This window comes from Sesamum indicum, linkage group LG4 (assembly GCF_000512975.1).
Source record: "Sesamum indicum cultivar Zhongzhi No. 13 linkage group LG4, S_indicum_v1.0, whole genome shotgun sequence".
In the NCBI taxonomy this organism is placed as follows: Eukaryota; Viridiplantae; Streptophyta; class Magnoliopsida; order Lamiales; family Pedaliaceae; genus Sesamum; species Sesamum indicum.
The window spans coordinates 16764464-16781979 of NC_026148.1; the positions used below are offsets into that span (position 1 = coordinate 16764464).

The 17516-nt window shown below is 37.8% G+C and overlaps 4 protein-coding genes across 4 annotated transcripts in view; 3 read left to right on the plus strand and 1 right to left on the minus strand.

Annotated features, from left to right (window-relative positions):
• The window catches only part of LOC105161284 (protein RDM16-like), a 7032-nt gene extending 6003 nt beyond the window's left edge, over window positions 1-1029 (plus strand). The window contains 1 exon segment of the mRNA XM_011078927.2: window positions 1-1029. This exon segment is cut by the window's left edge and continues 12 nt beyond it. Within this exon segment, the coding sequence (XP_011077229.1) occupies window positions 1-743 (743 nt within the window). The 3' untranslated portion in view covers window positions 744-1029.
• Window positions 4674-10069, plus strand: LOC105161285. The gene is made up of 5 exons (XM_011078928.2): window positions 4674-5029; window positions 5681-5967; window positions 6054-6143; window positions 9080-9450; window positions 9566-10069. Exons 1-5 carry the CDS (start codon window positions 4834-4836, stop codon window positions 9828-9830), a joined length of 1209 nt encoding a protein of 402 aa, XP_011077230.1. The 5' UTR covers window positions 4674-4833; the 3' UTR covers window positions 9831-10069.
• On the plus strand, window positions 13149-14939 carry LOC105161287 (peptidyl-prolyl cis-trans isomerase CYP19-3). Its single transcript, XM_011078929.2, has 2 exons — window positions 13149-13302; window positions 14096-14939. Exon 2 carries the CDS (start codon window positions 14109-14111, stop codon window positions 14628-14630), a length of 522 nt encoding a protein of 173 aa, XP_011077231.1. The 5' UTR covers window positions 13149-13302; window positions 14096-14108; the 3' UTR covers window positions 14631-14939.
• Window positions 15192-17003, minus strand: LOC105161288 (rubisco accumulation factor 1.1, chloroplastic). Its single transcript, XM_011078930.2, has one exon. The coding sequence runs from the start codon at window positions 16914-16916 to the stop codon at window positions 15555-15557; it is 1362 nt and encodes a 453-aa protein (XP_011077232.1). The 5' UTR covers window positions 16917-17003; the 3' UTR covers window positions 15192-15554.

Here is a 17516-nt window from a genome sequence, read left to right on the forward strand (position 1 = left end):
GTCCACCTCAACCTTTGAAGCTGACCAAGAAAGAGCAGAAGAAACTAAGAACGCAGCGCAGATTGGCTAGGGAGAAAGATAGGCAGGAGATGATTAGACTAGGTGTTTTAGAGCCACCAAAACCTAAAGTCAAAATGAGCAACCTCATGAAAGTTCTTGGTTCAGAAGCAACCCAGGATCCCACGAAGCTTGAAATGGAAATAAGAAGTGCTGCAGCTGAGCGTGAGCAAGCTCACATTGACAGGAACATTGCCCGTAAGCTCACTCCAGCAGAGCGCCGTGAAAAGAAAGAGAGGAAGCTCTTTGATGATCCAAATGCACTGGATACTATAGTCTCAGTTTACAAGATTAATGATCTTTCTCATCCCCAGGCCCGTTTTAAGGTTGATATTAATGCCCAGGAGAACAGGCTTACTGGATGTGCAATAATTTCTGAAGGGATCAGCGTTGTCATCGTCGAAGGTGGTGCCAAGTCGATCAAGAGATATGGGAAGCTTATGCTTAGGAGGATTGATTGGAGTGCTGCTGTTAAAAAAGAAGATGAAGAAGAAGATGATGATGAGGATAAGCCCCTTAACAAATGTGTGCTAGTTTGGCAGGGCAGCGTGGCTAAACCAAGCTTTACAAGATTTTCTGTCCAGGAATGCAGAACTGAGACAGCTGCCCGCAAATTCTTTTCTGATCACGGGGTTGGTCATTATTGGGATCTTGCAGTTAACTTCACCGAGGATGACCCCATCTAATTTTGAGACTGCAATAGATGTTGTCAGGAGGAAATTAGTGTTTCATCTGCATTTTGGTTGTGTTGATCATAGCTGGTTACTGTTGTTGGAGGAGAGTTGTTATCAAACACCTGGTTTTGTGTTCACATTCCATGTGGTGAGAAAAGGCGACCTAAGTTTTAGTTTCTTTTAGCTCTTGACATTCGCCAAAATTTTCTCCTTATGAACGGATTGTACTGAAACTTTCAGATTGATATTTGCCTATGATGATGATGTTAATCGATTTGATGCTGGTATTTTCATAACATTTTTACTTGGGTAAAATATGGGTCCCTGTCTAATCAAGGGTGGACTTGCTTGGCTTGATGTTTATTGATCCCTTCATTTCCTTTTTCCTCAATTCAGCCTTGAAGTTGTTGGAGTTATTTTCTCAAAGTTAAGTCATTTGAAAATTAATGTGAGTTTAGGTTTAGGTCATTAGGTAAGGCCTGTTACTGAAGCAAGTCCTCGCTTGTCGCGGTTGCCCTGAGGAGAGCCTTCCCCCCACTCTAAATATATATGGAGGAATGTAAAGCACATTGTTTTGTCCTCAATTTACTAATTTCTATTCAAAAGTTGTGACTAGATATGAAAATGTCATAAAAGCCATAGGATAAGGCAAATTTGTCAAATCAGCTCAGTATTACAGAATTAAAGGGCCAGACTCAGGATAAGAAATAATAATCATAACAATATGTGCCTGTTCATATTATCAACCAGCTCCTTGAGTTGGATCATAATCAGCCCGCAATCCTAATCTAGACAAAGCTTTGACCAAATTGACAGTAAAATAAAGTAAACACGATTTTATGTGTTTTTATGAAAGTTGTGAGTTCGGGGTTAATGCTTTAGCAATCTCTCCTATATTCAACTTTAAGACTAGATCTGACTACTACTTTTTGTTGTTTACTTCTCCAACTAGATTTCCGCTCACAAATGTGAAGTATCTGGTGGTAGATTGCCTATCATTAATCACTAGACAAAATAGTTTTTTATTACAATTAAGTAATATAGTCCAAAGAAGAAAATCTTGACAACTACAAATCAACCACGACTTTACAACAACCATTAGCCGTTGTTCCTGCAAGTATGGCCAAAATATTAATCATGGCTAAAACTATGACAAATATTTTGGCTATATATGGCTAAAAACTATGGCGAATATTGATTAATAGTGGTAAAAATTTAAATTTTTGCTTTGATCTTGTTTAACCGTGGTTAATAGTATTGATTTATCATATTTTTTAAACTGTGGTTATTTATAATGTAGAAAAAGCTAAATTTTTTTGATAGTGAATGGAACCTGCCCAGCCAAAATTGGTATATCCTTTTATATCCAATTTATCATTTTTCAGAAACATAATTCCTTTTCTAGGTGGCCACTTTAAGTAGCATATTATAGGGATAACAAGTATGTTCTTCATTTGGAGAATACATGAATTAGCTCACAACACTTATTGCATAAGCCACATCGTGTCGAGTATGCGCAAGGTACATTAGTCTTCCAACAAGTCTTTGATAGTGTCCTTTATCAGCAACTATTTAACTTTGATGAATACCCAATATCTGATTCTCTTCCATTGCATTATTAACATGTTTACATGCTGCCATACCAGTCTCATCTAATAGACCCAAAGCATATTTTCTTCGGGTAGAAAATTACCTCTATTTGATCACGACACTTATTTTATAGATGATGTCTTAGTGTATTCTAGGAGCAGCGAGGAGTATGAATAATATCTTAAAAGAGTATTACAGATCTTGAAAGAACATATGTTGTACGCTAAGTTAAATAATTGTGGCTTTTAGGTGAATCGGATAGCTTTTCTAGGACACATGATGTTTGAGATGGGGTTATGACACTACAAAGGTAAAAACTATTATGTAATGGAGAACAACGAAGAATGTGACTGAAATTCGAAGCTTTTTTAGAGCTAGCTGTGTATTATAGGAGATTTACTAAAGATTTTCTCCATAATCGTTGGTCTTTTGACGAAGTTACTAAGGAAGGGGGTAGTTTTCACTATACTGAACTGGGCCAACAAAGTTTTGATGTGTTAAAGAAAGGATTGACACCAAGTCTGATTTTAGTTTTACCATCTATTAGTGGTGAATATGTGGTGTATATAGATGCTTCAAAACAAAGTTTAGGGAGTACAACAAAAATCCCACTTCACAAGGTCATATGTTTTCCGGAGGTCAACCTTGATTGCACGCCGAGGAAGGAGCACCCTTCGATTTTACCCCGCTAATAGCTTCTGGGCTAGGAAGATGTTATCGGTGATCCTACACTCAAGAATAAATGCATTTGATCAGGGTGGATGACTTTTACAAGTACTTTGTTCAACCTTTGAACCAAAATCTTATTGATAATCTTGTTTAGGACATTACAACATGCGATAGATTTATAATCTGCTACAAGTGTAGGCATCTGCCCTTTAGGGATAAGGGCGAGTATGTGGCGTTCACTTGATTAAGCAACTGACCCTTGTTGAAGAATTCCAATATAGGTGCAGTAACCTCTTCTCCTATAATCAGCCCAGTAACCTTGAAGAACCCTGCGGAATAACCATCTGGCTTAGGGGACTTGTCCTCTACAATGTTAAAGACTGCTTCATTAACCTCCTCATTTTGCATTGGTCGAATAAGGCTTTGAGCTTCCTCCCTTCAAAGCAAGTGCCTAGCCTACTGTCTCCGGTAGTTAATATTTATAGGTTGGTCACTCCTTTGCCCGCCTAGAAGTGTACAAAAGTAAGTGACAAACTCCTATTACACAAGGTCCTCATCAGTAAGCATCACTCCGTTCTCTGCAAAACTCTTTTAACTGCTACCTTTCTAAAGAAGATTTTGGTGCAATGGTCACCTTTTCTGAGCCATTGTATCTAAGCCCGTTCTGTAGCATATCTTGCTCTAGTTTGACTGCCTTGGTATAAACCATTCTATAACAACTCTCCAACTGTAGCAAAAGCGGATGGTGCTTGAACCGCAATAGCAACAGCTCCTGAGCCTGCTTAAGGAATTCACTAGCCAAATGTACATTATTAGTTAGGTCCCCCTTATACCTCCTCTGTACCTGAAAGTTGGCTTCAACAACTTCAATTTTCTAGTGACGGAGTACATCAATGTGCCATGAATATGGTGCCTCCATACCTCTCCCACTAATGCAAGAAAACATGGAGATTTAGCCAAGTAATTGTCAAACTTGAAGACCCTTGCTACTGTCCTAGAAGCTTTCCCTTGTAATACGAGTGGGAAATGATCTGCAGTGTGTGCGATGCTACTGAGATAAAAATTGGTAAGCCACCTTAATAACCAGGATTCATTAATCCGTGCTCTATCTAGATGTTTCAATGAAGTATGTCCTCCCCTCACTTCTGTTATGCCATGTGAAAGCCATTCCTGGCATAGGCAAATGGACAAGATCACATTGCAAAGACACACCTGAAATTCCCAAGCAATAAGCCCAATGTCCCCAGAATTACAACAAACTTCACTACTATCCCGAATGAGTTAAAATCAACTAAGACTCATCCCTTATGCTGTAAGCAAGCTGTAGCAAAGTGCTCCAAAGCTCTCTCCATTTGCATAGCTCCTTGTCACCATATAGGATCAAAATCAAACATGTGTATGCGCGAGAGCACCCTACAGTGTATATAGTGTCTCTAAATCAATAAAATATCCACATTTTATTTCTCTATTATTTTCTTACCAATAAAGTATTCGTTAAAAATTTACTCTTTGTCTTTCTATTTTCTTTTCCTCTCTCCTCAACTTTAATATTTGTTTCTTTCTCTAATTTTCCTTACCAATACTTTTTTTTCTAATAAAGTGTTAATATTTTTTATTTATTTAATAAAATATATTTTAAAGATAATAGTTATGCTTTAAATTAAATGAATTGTGCACACGCGTGACACACACCGGCGAAAACAATAGGTGAGAAGTGAGAACTCAACCTACCTCGCTTTTCACCCCTTACATCTCTCCCCTTCTTTCTCTTTCTGCAGAGAATTTCTCGAGAGCTCGAATCCACAGAGGCGAATTGTAGACGAAGGGGTAGACATACATATTAATGGGTGGCGACCTTTTTCAAGATTTGCCGCCGCCAACAGCAGCACAATCGCAACAAATTGTGCATTCTTCAAGCAGCAGTATCAGTCAAGAACCTTCGCCAGCCCAGCCGCCGCCGCCGCCGCCGCTTCCTCCTGCTCCTGCGCTGAAGAGCGCTCTCAAACGTCCCAAGCCACCGCCTGAATCACAGCCTGAAGGTACTTCTCTCAATTTCGGGTCTAACCCTTTTATGGTCCATATCTTGTTTCTCGATATCTGGGTGCTTTTGTCAACCTTTTTTGTGTTCAAGGAAGTGTTTTTTAACAGTTTAGATTCATATTCATCTTTTTAATTTATGTGGGGTTTTGTTTTTCTTTTTTATTCTTGAACTTTTAGGCGGTGGTTGGTCGGCTCAAGGTTCTTTCTGAGGATATCCGGATGTTGTCGTTTTTGGATTTTCATGAAGTTTATTTAGTGATACTTAACGTTCTAAGTACTTGGTGACGCTTAAACTATTGTGTTGATTTTGGCATTTTGAGATTATTGTAGCATCAGAAAGAATTTTCTCTTTTCGTTTTCTTTTTTCCCCCCTTGTTGGGGGGTGGAGTGGGGGAGCGCGCTCACGGATCTTTACAAGCACATAACCGAAATAGATTACTAAGGATTTGTTCTCTTAAAGGGCACATTCATTTTTCCCTTGGTTATGCACTGGAAGATCATGTTTTTGATGTTTCTCTTCGTTCAGCAGAGTGATTGGAGCGTGTTCTGTGTCTTAAGACTTAGTCTATTACCATCTTCAGATTTCTTTTCACAAGCGTTCTTATAGTACAAGAAAATGCTGCAATGACCCTTATAAAAAAAAAATGCAGTTGTTGCTGGAAAACGGCTGAGGTTCAAAACAACAACAGATGCCTCTGAAAAACAAGTAATTGAGGCCATGCAAAAAATAGGTTCACATATAAAGAACCCATCAAAGTTCAATAAGGCATCAAAGCTTGCAATACAGCTAATTGAGGCTGGTAGTATCAAGGAAACGACCCGTGATCACTTCTTTTCTGTACTTGAAGCCGCCATGTCCTCCTTGACCACTTGTAATGAGCCCTCTTTACGTGCTGACTATCATGCACTGTTCTCAGCAGCTGAACTTGTAGCTTATGTAAGCATTCAAGCTTCTGTTGTCCGTATTATCTATTTACACTTTACGAGGCCACATAATAGCATAGTTAATTCAATGTCCTGCAGCACCTTAGTGAGAAGCAGCAGAATCTGTTGCATTCATGGACTATTAGGGCAGTTTGGGCGAATGACCTGTTCACAGATGACAGCTTTGTGGTGAGTTTGTTTACTCGTTGTATGTATATAATTTTTCATTGTAATGTATGATGATAGTGAGTAAACGAATATCCTTTTTCTACAGGATTGATGATGTCCTTTCAATTACTTCATGCAATTATGCTCTTAAATTTATTGCTTCTTTTTGTTATCTTATTCACCAAAACCTGTCCCAAACTGTACGTGATGTGAATATGACGAATTAATTAAATATATTTCCAGGAGTTTTCATTCCCGACTCGGGGATAATGTGACATCGCATGATGATATAGGTATTGTAACCTACTTTCCATACAAGTAAATCCTATGAGAATATTATCTGTTGTAATTTGGGAAATTCACAGATTTGATAATTAATATGTTTTAGGCAAGAGATACTTTAAGATCGTACATCTATTTATACATAGAGAATATGTGTACTACCAGTCCTCATTGTTTATATGACATTTTTGCTTTCTCTTTTTGGAAGGAAAGAGTTCTCTATATGATTATCATAGATAGGAGGTGCTGTAGACTCCAAAAAAACTTTATTAGATCACGTTAGGACTTTCCTACTAGTCAATCAACATGTTAAGTGCTTTAACACTGAGCTCTGACTATCAGATTTTGACTTATCGATTTTTAATGTAAACTATGCATTAACTTTTGTCTTTCAGATGTTCAATAAAACTTTTGGTTTGTGGTTTGCTATCCTCTTTTGTTTGACAGCAGTCACTAGGCTCATCTCTGAATTTAGATTTCACTCTCTCTGTGCCACATAGAACTGCACAGGCTTTCTTAATTCACATTCATTTCCGAGTTGCTAATTACTTTCACCAGTAATTCTTGTGTACATTTCTCTCTCCTAGCCATATAATTTCCATGTGCTGCGGATGACTGTCAACAGTAGTATCATCTAGCTACAATTTCAGGTGCTTACACCAAGAAATCTTCCTAAGCTGTAGTGAATAGTGGGATTCCATCATTTTCTGGCTTGTTGGAGATATTACTATTACTTTACCATCAACTAGCTGTCACTTTCCTTGGATCCTCGTTTGCTGTATTGCTCGCCAAGGTGACAGTAATTATGACATAAAAAATTCCCAATAATTCTATGAATTTATTTCTATTCATTGTTACTCTAGTACCCTCCATGTTTTAACTATTTTTCTTCATTATTTATGACCTAAAATGAAGTGAATTGCAAATGTTTCCTCCAACAAGATGCTGCTTCTTGATCTGGTCTTTTATGCTTACATCTATTTTAGTACTTAATGTAAAAGCTATCACAGCCTTTAGTTTGTTTTAGGTATTAGATTAATCAGAGTCACTGCACGTCTCGACCAGGAAAAAGCTAAATTACTAATCATAAGGTTAACTACGAAACCAAAAATCTTGGTTTGAGACCATCTCTACCTATTCTGATCATCTTGATACCCTGATTTATCAATCCCCTTCTGAATGGATTGGATTTTTCTTTGGTGGTATAGGCAAGAGCTCTGTTCTGTTCAAGATTGTCTATATTCGTGTGGTCTGATTTTGGAGTCACTATGGTGCTTGAAGTGACAGTTTTGGGGAGGAGGAGAAAAGAAACTGGATTTTAATAATTTTTCTTAGTTTCTTATCTTGATAATTATCTGGATTGATCAACTGTAACTCCACAGTTTCTTATAATTTTCTTATTTGATTGCTAATGTCTAACAGTAATTAAGAGTTTCTTATAATTTTCTTACAATTGATTGGGAATGACCGCTGATTTTTTTGTTGGCCTCCATGAACAAGTTAAATTTAGTTGAACACTTTAGGTTTTGACAAATTGCTGAGGCATGATCTGTGAAAATTTAATCACTTAGGTCTTAGATCAAAGGTAAAATAGAAGATTTAAATATTTTAGTAGCTCATGTTATGTTGCCCTAGTGACAATTGCTCTCGTGGTCGGGCAATCGAGATGGATGGCGGTTGTTGGGTTTAAAGATTTTATTTGCATAGTTGTATCATTATAGCGTTTAATATAACATAGCAAGAGCTCGGTCTAACTATTGGTATCCGAGTTGAGGCACAATTAGATTCCCACTAGGAACGATACAAGAACAAGTTGCGTTTTTTTGCTGCTATATGATTTTAACGTTTGAGTTGCATCATTTTCATCAATTATAGGATTTTCTTTTTTACAAAGCATCAGCCACGCTCCAATGAGTTTGCATTTTCAGAGAGGTAGTGTATTCAAAGATAGAAGCCTGGTGGAAGTTTTGGTAATTATCGTGATGGGGGAGTGTAGTAAGTAATGAACCATTAGCTTAGTCTCGACTGGTCCCATATATATTTTGATAAGGTTACAGTATTCCTCTTGGGTTGGTCTCGATTGGAAATAATGCCTGATGATACTTGCACACTGCTAAAATCAAGAGCCTTCTAGAAAAGTTATTGCTCTGATTTTATAAGAATGAAACTCAACTATTATTTGATGTCCTAACACTTTGTTAGACCAAAATAAGATGAAATACCATGCTCTTGTGTATGGTTTAGCTTAGGTAAAGCTTCATAATGGATAACCAATGAAGCACAGACATGAGTGATTACTTGTGCACGTGGGTTCAGTAGCAGAATCATGCACCTTCAAATACAGTTAATTGCATTCTTTTAGCTTCCCAAGAGTCTTTAAATATGACAATGCTAAAACCAATATTACTAAGTGAATCATGTATGTTTTACTGTTTTAATCTGAAGTGCAACTAAAGCTTCTGTTACATATCGATCTTAGTTATGCATATAGTGAAGTAACCAATAGATTAGCACTTGCAAGATATTTTAGCATGTTCACAGACCAGGCCTTAATAACAATGTTAGAATCTCAATGCTGATAAAATGATGGCCTTTAGTTCTGACGTTACGTTTGTTTTTGTCCACTCAATGGGGCTGAGGATCTTAGACATGGTTTACTTTGGAATTTTATTCAGTTCTCAAAAGCAACTGGGAGGATAAAAGAAGCCATATCTGCTCTTCCTGTGGCAACTAAAGATGATGATTTAGAAGAAGCTGTTGCCCTCAAAGATGACATGGAGGAGGTAAATTCAGAAGGACAGGTAAATAACGGATGCAATTCTCCTGCTACACTGGCTGATCACGACAAAGAACAGCTTGATCCATTTGGGCTGGATGCTCTGATATCAGATGCACCTAAGAAGGAAGAAAAGTCGAAGGGGAAAAAGGACTCATTACCCCATAATAAGAAAGATGATGATGAAGATAAGAGGAGATCTCTCAAGTCACAGAGAGAAGCATTGATTTCCTGTCTAGAGATTGCTGCAAAAAGATACAAAACACCATGGTTAAAGAAATTCTCATTCCTCTTGAATTTATGATGATTCTTGAGCACCACTGGATTTTTTAACTTCATGAGAATGCTGTATAGGGTTCTCATGCAGCTGTCATCTCTTTTGCAGGTGCCAAACAGCCGTTGATATCTTAGCTAAGCATGCATTTGATAATATTTCTAGATTCACCACCCGGCAGAGGGATGCTATCGAGAAACTTTGGGCTTCGATTCGGGAACAACAGACTCGGAGGAAGCAAGGAAAATCTGTCTCTGGGAAGCTTGATGTGAATGCTTTCGAATGGCTCCAGCAAAAGTATGCAACTGAGAAAATTAGTATTCGGCATTCTGTTGGAGGCAGCGGTGATCGTCGCTGTGAACAGTGGCTTGGTTAAAACCTTCTAATTATCATATAAAAGCGAACTATATCCGTGGGAGACCTGGTGCTCCAGATGGCCATTCTGAATAGCTGGATGCATCTTTCATGCTGCAAATTTGACAAACATTCATGTGAAGGATTCATAGTGTACAATTTATGTCTTTCCACAGTTATGTAGTTCAAAGACTACTTTTGCCTGGAGCTTAACTGAATCTGCCACTTACTGTCAAATACTAAGTATTCTTGTGCTCAAAATGTGCATTAAACTTCTGGGATTAAGTATGGCTAGATTGAAGTACTGTAATTATATTTTATTCCATTGAATTTTGAGATTGCTGTTGGACCTTTGAAGAAAATGCTTTGGTTACGATCCGCTCTTGCTATGAGAATTTTGGAAGGAAACAAGGTGGTGATTAATGTGTGTTACATAAATGTATGATTTTTTTTTGACATGTATGGATATGATAACATTATATTATACTTTCATTAGATGATAAAATAGATGCTACAAGTTAAATAAATATCTTTCTCAAATGTCAATTTATTACTGGCCAAGCTTTTATTATGGGGATAATTACACTATCCTCTCACAAGGTTTAATAAAAAATTATGTAGACTCTCTGTGATTTGAAAAATTACATTAGCATTCTAAAGGTTTGCTTCTATTTAAAAAATAAGTTTATTCGTTAGTCAAAATTTACTGAATTTTCGATATGAACAAAAAAATCGAAAAAAAATTATATTTACTTTCGATTGACTTATTATTGATTCATAGAAGGTCAAATAAATTATTTTATGATCAAATTACCTTCATACGTCTTCATGCGTTAATGTATAGAATATCTTCACCATTCTAAGTGTAGTTTAGTTTGAAAATAATTATTTGACATGCAATAAGTCATTTTTAAGTCAATCAAGGTAAATATCTATTTTTATTCAGTTTTTTTTTTGTTCATATTAACAAATTCAATAAATTATTTGACCTGCAATAAATTGAATTATTTACACGTGGGATGATCTATTGAATGGATAGCCCAAGATTAAAATAATTTGATTAATTTAATTGGACTTGCCTTAATTAATAAATTGAATTTATTATTTAGAAATATTTAGGTTTAAGTCTTTAATTAGACTAATGACGATGGGCCTAATTTAGTTTGAATTTTATTGAATTTAATTTAATTCATTGAAACCATTAGGTTTATTTTAATTTATTTATAATGAAGTTCGATCCATTAAATTAGAATTCATCACTTAAAGGATTGACTTACAAGTAAGAAAATGAGAAGTTGGACTCCTCCCTACTTGGAAATATGAGATAATCGAGTTACACTTTTGGAAAGTGCAACTTGACCATATAGGGTGTCCCTTCTATATATTATGATTGGATTATGTAGAAGGGCGCTTTACTTGTGAGATTGAGTGGAATGTATCTAGATACAGTTTCACTCCCCCATACAAGCAATACATATATATAATTAGTCTATATGGTATGATTGGATTCTACCATGTAGAAGGGAGCTTGCCTTGTAGGATTAAGTGGAATGTATCTAGTCATATTTTCACTCTCCCATATAAGTAATATATATTTGTGTACACTGTAACACTCCCAACTCTAGAATGCATTCTACCACTATCTCGCTCTCTATCCCACATCTTGGTTTTTCTTGATCGGTGGATTAAGTGAAGAACAAGTGTGAATCAAAAGATACACTAATATGTGGTGTTATTCTTTTGATTTTTTTCTTCCTAGGTCTAGTCTTTTAGTGTGGATATTACTTAGAGGGGTACTGCAATTGGATCCTTTGTGAACGAGATCCAAATTTGGAGAAAGGAGCAACATTGCTAGCCGATTCGGGGAAAACGTCAAGGTTACTCTCGGTTTGGATTCTGTCTTTCTAGTTTTTATTTAGTTCATGGCCCACGTATGAATGATGTTTGTTTTATAATATCTTTATTTTATACACTGATATTCCGGGAACATCAAGGGTACATCCCTTGATTTGATTTAAATATTTTTTTATTTCTCGAGTCTACTGTGTTCTTCGGCTTATCCACTCCTTTCAATTAATTTACCTCTTTTGAAATTAATTTCAAATTAATTCCTTCATTTTTCGTGATTTAGGTGCGATTCTTTAGGTCTAACTCAACTAGATTTGGGCATGTGAACAATGTAATTAATTAAATCTAATTTAATAATTAATTATTTATGATTATCACATAACCAGAAATGCCCGTTACCATGTGGCCGTCCAGCAACAGTCCATGTCCATGACACTAGAGACTAGGTGAATATTAGCGTGAATATTTAGGTTCCGAGTTCCACATGAGTACAATCCTTCTATCGACTGTTACCTGGCCTAGATCTAGAACATGGAATTGGATATCGATTTCTATCATTGACTAGTCATCTATACTTCCTATTCGAGATGCATTTACTCTATTGATCGACGTAGGAAATTTCTTACCACTCAGCCAACTACTATGGCCATAGTTAAAAAGAGTAAACCACCTCAGAGCGTATAGGAGAGCTTATTGTCACAATACTGACAGGGGACAGATTCTTTCTTGGAATCACTGTCCTCAATGCATATTTTAACTACATTGAAGAAGGCTAATAATGATTATATCATACACACGATCGCTGCTAACCAAATTCAAGATACAATCCCTGTATGCATGCGACTATCATGATTTTTTAAATCAAGGACTAATCCCATGCTATTGCTATCAAGACCTTTCTCAAGGTAGAGTAGTAATAGAAAAGCAAATGCTTCCATGGTGAAAAAAACAAGTAAAGAGTGAGGGGACTAATGTTGGCGGTAAAGTTTCCATCATAAACATCCTCCCATGTGCATCAACAAGAAAAAAGGAGTTAGTTGAGTCAACTAACAACACTTTGACCATTTTCGTTAAATATTGATGGAAAAATAGAAATGAGACCAACATTACAACTATTTTTAACTTGTTGGGACTAACAATGAATTTCGGTAATTACGGGACCAAAAAGGACGCCGACCCCTTTTTTATGGGATCAAATATGCAATTTAGCCTATTAATTAATTATATATATTTGATAGTGATAATTGACGTATATTAATTATTGATAATCAACATTCATAATATAATTAAAATAATTACTTAAGCAATTCAAATATGACGATGATTTTCTATGTCAAATTCAATTGATGACAAAGGACAATAAGAGTGAAATTTTGAGTGGAGGGATACCCCCTCCAAATTTTAGAGTTAAAGAGTTAGAAAAAGGAATTAGTTAAAAGTAAATGGGTGCAGTTTGAAAATACGTAAAGAAAGAGCGTCTACATGTAAAAGAAAAACCTCAAAACCCTAAACCCTAAAACATACGCAGCCATTTCTAGTCTTCTCGTGTAATATATAAACAAAGGTTCCCCTTGCAAGAATCTGTGATAATTCTCGCCGTCTTCACTTCCATTCCTTACAGAAATACACGGCAACTCAATTCTACGGTATGTTATACTGTTTCTCTGCGTTAATTGAACTCTGTTTTGCATGCATTTGAAGCTTTAACACTGTGTTCGACTGTGTGTGAAGCCGAGGAAGCAGCACATATCGAAGGCTTCGTGGGTGCAAAATTAAGTAAAAGCCCATGGAGCTCAAAAATTGTGCTATATCAAGTAAAGATTTAACCATCCCTGTAATTTGGTGTCCTCTTGATTTATATTGTTTGATGTCAGGAGGATTAATTACAGGATGTACATCTCCGAATTTTGTACATTTGAATTTGATAATTTTCTGGGAAATGTTGCGTTAGATTTTCTGAAAGCAGTTGCTACTTCTCCCAATTATTCAATACATTCCCTGCTATGATTTTTGGAAATGTTGATGGGTATTCATGTATTAATTAAGTGATGAACTTATGTGCGATATGTTTTTCTGTCATTTTTGCGTGTCTAACTAATTCTTGATTCTCCCTTTGTAGTTTTTGCCTTTTCTTTTCGTGCTAATTTGCCCCACAGGCCTTGCAACTGAAAAATTTGAAAGGAGAATAGATAAGCAAGTGCATGAATGTTTACTGCTATTCAGGCTTATATCTGGAAATATCTTCAGATTTAGATCTTATGGACTTCTGTTATGCTTCTAGTAAAATTTGTATTTTTGGTGTGCATTTCTTGCCAATTGGATTTGCAAGAGCCCTCTTCAATGTCTGTTGGAAGTGGTGTTTTTTTTTTCAGTACTCTACAATGGGACTGCAACAGAGTTGTTAGCCAAATCTCATTCTTTTTACATCTCTATTTTTAGGTTCCTTTAAGAAATGAAGAACCCAAAGGTATTCTTTGACATTTTGATTGGAAAGGCAAAAGCTGGACGAGTTGTAATGGAATTGTTTGCTGATACCACGCCAAAAACTGCCGAGAACTTCCGAGCCTTGTGTACTGGTGAAAAAGGAATTGGATCTTCTGGGAAGCCATTGCACTACAAGGGATCTAAATTTCACCGTATAATTCCTAATTTTATGTGTCAAGGTGGAGACTTCACTAAGGGTAATGGGACTGGGGGAGAATCAATTTATGGAGCAAAGTTTGCTGATGAGAACTTCAAGCTAAAGCATACTGAGCCTGGTCTGTTGTCGATGGCAAATGCAGGGCCAAATACCAATGGTTCTCAGTTCTTTATTACCACAGTGAAGACATCTTGGCTCGATGGAAAGCATGTCGTATTTGGGAAAGTTGTGGATGGTTATGGTGTAGTGAAGGAGATGGAGAAGGTCGGTTCTGACGGTGGATCCACTTCATTACCTGTTGTGATAGAAGACTGTGGTCAGATAACTGAGTAGCAACAGCTATCTTCGAAGAACAATACTTTTTGATTGTGTATGAAGATATATGTATATCAAATTGAGCTCCTTATAATCGTTGGATTTGTTACCTCTACAAAAATAACAACTAATGTAGATTTTGCCAGTTCTTGGGGGTTTCTGATAGTCATGCTGGAACTATGGTCTTGGCCAATTTTTCATTTGCAGCCCTAATTTGATGTGTTTTTAAGCGTGATCCTTATCTTGACTACTGCCTTATAAACATAATGCCTGGATGGCTGTATTTTCCTTTGGTAATTAATGATAGCATCTAATCTCATTGTCATACATTGTGCCTGAACCTCGGGGTCTTGGATTTGCTTGTGGGGAGTATGGTTGCTTTTAAATTTCTTTCTTTTACGTTTGCGGAGATGTATGTGAAATGATCAGTTTGAGATACAATTGGGATAATACTTTTCTGCACCAGGACTAGCTAAATGGTGATTGCATCGCATTACCTGTATTTAATACGCAAGTTAGCTAGCAACAATTAACTTGAATTGATGCGTGCAAATAGAAGTTATATAAACACTTTGCAAATGTTGAGAATATTCAGAAATCTTTTTATATTCTGTTGGAATCAGTACAAGTTCCTTATAGTACTTGCGCGTTGATAAACTTCCAGGAACATATGAAAGATCCGAAAGCAAAAAATTATCAAGACTACAGTGAAAAAACAGAGTACAGGATGAGACAGCCACATCAAATCTGCATCTCTTAATTCTTGCTCAAGCTTTGATGGCCCTCTGAAACTAGTGACCAATTTCTACATCTTCCAGCTGAGGCCGAAGTACTGCAACAGCAACAGTAACAGCAACTGCAGTCCTTCTCTCAAGCATCATTCCGGAGGGGTGGAATTCTCACAATTGATATGGTGCTGTATTTCATCAGATAACTACTGTTTCAGTCCCACTCTATATCAGCCAATTGATCCTCCTCTTCTCGAGGTGGCCTAACCACCAAAACCACAGTCCCCAAGCTCTTCTCCACCCCCATCTCCTTCAACTTGGCCCCCCTCTCCACTTTCAATCCCTCTTCACCACTCCCATTACCACCACTGACGACCAAATGAAACCCGTCATCGGCAACCACCTCCTGTTCCCTGTCCACCACCACCAAAATCTCCTCATCCGCATCCCTCCTCCTGCTCCTCCACGGCAAAACTCCCCTTGCCTTTGGAAATGCCACGGCCACTCCCCCTCTCTTCAACACTGCCACCGGCGCCCATCCGGGCAACACCACCCACCGGCTCCAAGGCTTCTCCACCTGCACCATCCCAAACTCTCCTCCCATTCCGCTCTCCCACGGTGCCTCTTCCACCGCAACCTCTCTCTCCTCTGCCCTGCAAACTGGCAACACCACCACCACACTCGATTCTGCAACCTCCCCAATCGCCATCCTAACAACTGGCACTCTCACCAAATCATCTATACCAATACCACCTTCGCCTCCCTCCCCATCTTTTCCCTCCAAATCCTCCAATATTATCTGTTTTGCCTTCTCCGTCTCCGCCATTTCCAAAGCTCTTTCCCAAGCCGCCTTACTTAATTCGGGGGACAACGCAGATTTGTGCTCGTGGCCTTGTCTAAAATACATGAAGGCCAAACAATCACCCGGCAAATTCCCATCAAAACTCCCCCACCCTCTTTCTCCATACCTACGCGGAAAATCCTTCATGGACCTGGCCAACTCTTCGGATTTCTTCCTCTCAAAGCCATGCGCTATAATGAACCGGGCTGCCAGGGCGCGTTGCGTGGTATTCAGAATCCGAATTTCATAAAGAATTTCAGGGGATCTCGGGCCGTCGAAATACGAAACAGTCTCCTCGTCAGTGGACTCAACAAGAGAGTCGCGGACCTGGGCGGCGACAACAAGGCAGTTTTGCTCAAGTGAGGGAATACCAGTGATCTCTTCGAGGGTGGTAGAAATAAATCCTTCTCCGATAAGGGATGTGATTAGAGGGGCGTATTCGAACCAAAGGCCCAAACGATTGGAGAGAATTTCAAGTTGGGCATTAGTGTCGAGATTGCGGTATTTGGAGGGGAGAGGGGAGGGAGGAGGCCTGTACGGCTGGTATACTTTTTGTTGCTGCTGAGAGGTGGAAGAGGAAGGGGGAAGAATGAGTGCCGAGACAGACAAGGGCTTCGGTGGTTTCTGCGTATTTAGCGGCGGTGGGTGGAGGTGGTGGTGGTGGTGGTGGTGGTTGGGAAGGAAGGGGGTAGCGAGGAAGAGGGGCTTAGGGGTGTTTATGGTGAGTGAAAGCATGGTGAGTGGGAGGATGAGAAAACGTTATCCTACTTGGTAAGAGAGATGTTGGAAGAGTGGTATGGCTATGGTTCCATTTGTGAAGCCTGCAAATATCTAGGCATACCCAAGCACAAATTGCAAGAGACACCCTACATTTTTGTCATATTATCCAATTCCTGCCATGAACTTTTTGAAAATAGGTTAAATCCCCCTTTATTTTACTAAATATAGTTTGATCGTCTATCTCCATTAAATATAATTAACGATAAAGAATCGATCATTATTCCCTTACTTATTTTAATTATTTTTATTTTAACGTCCGTTGCATCTTTATTGACTATACAAGAACCATCATATCTGATTAACTAATTTTAAATTTATAAAGAAAAATAAAGAATTTTCATTTAATTAATTTTTAATATATATTATAAAAAATAAAATTATTATTTTTAAAGATAGACAAAATTAATCCCTCACTTGCAACCCTGCCCACGTCGGCCTCTCCCCACCGCCTCCTCGCCTTCCTTCCACTTGCCGACCCCAACAAAAGGGGGTGAGGACGTCCTGCATTGTTCTCTCGTCGCCCACAATTTGGTAGCCACTTTTCTTTTTTTGTTT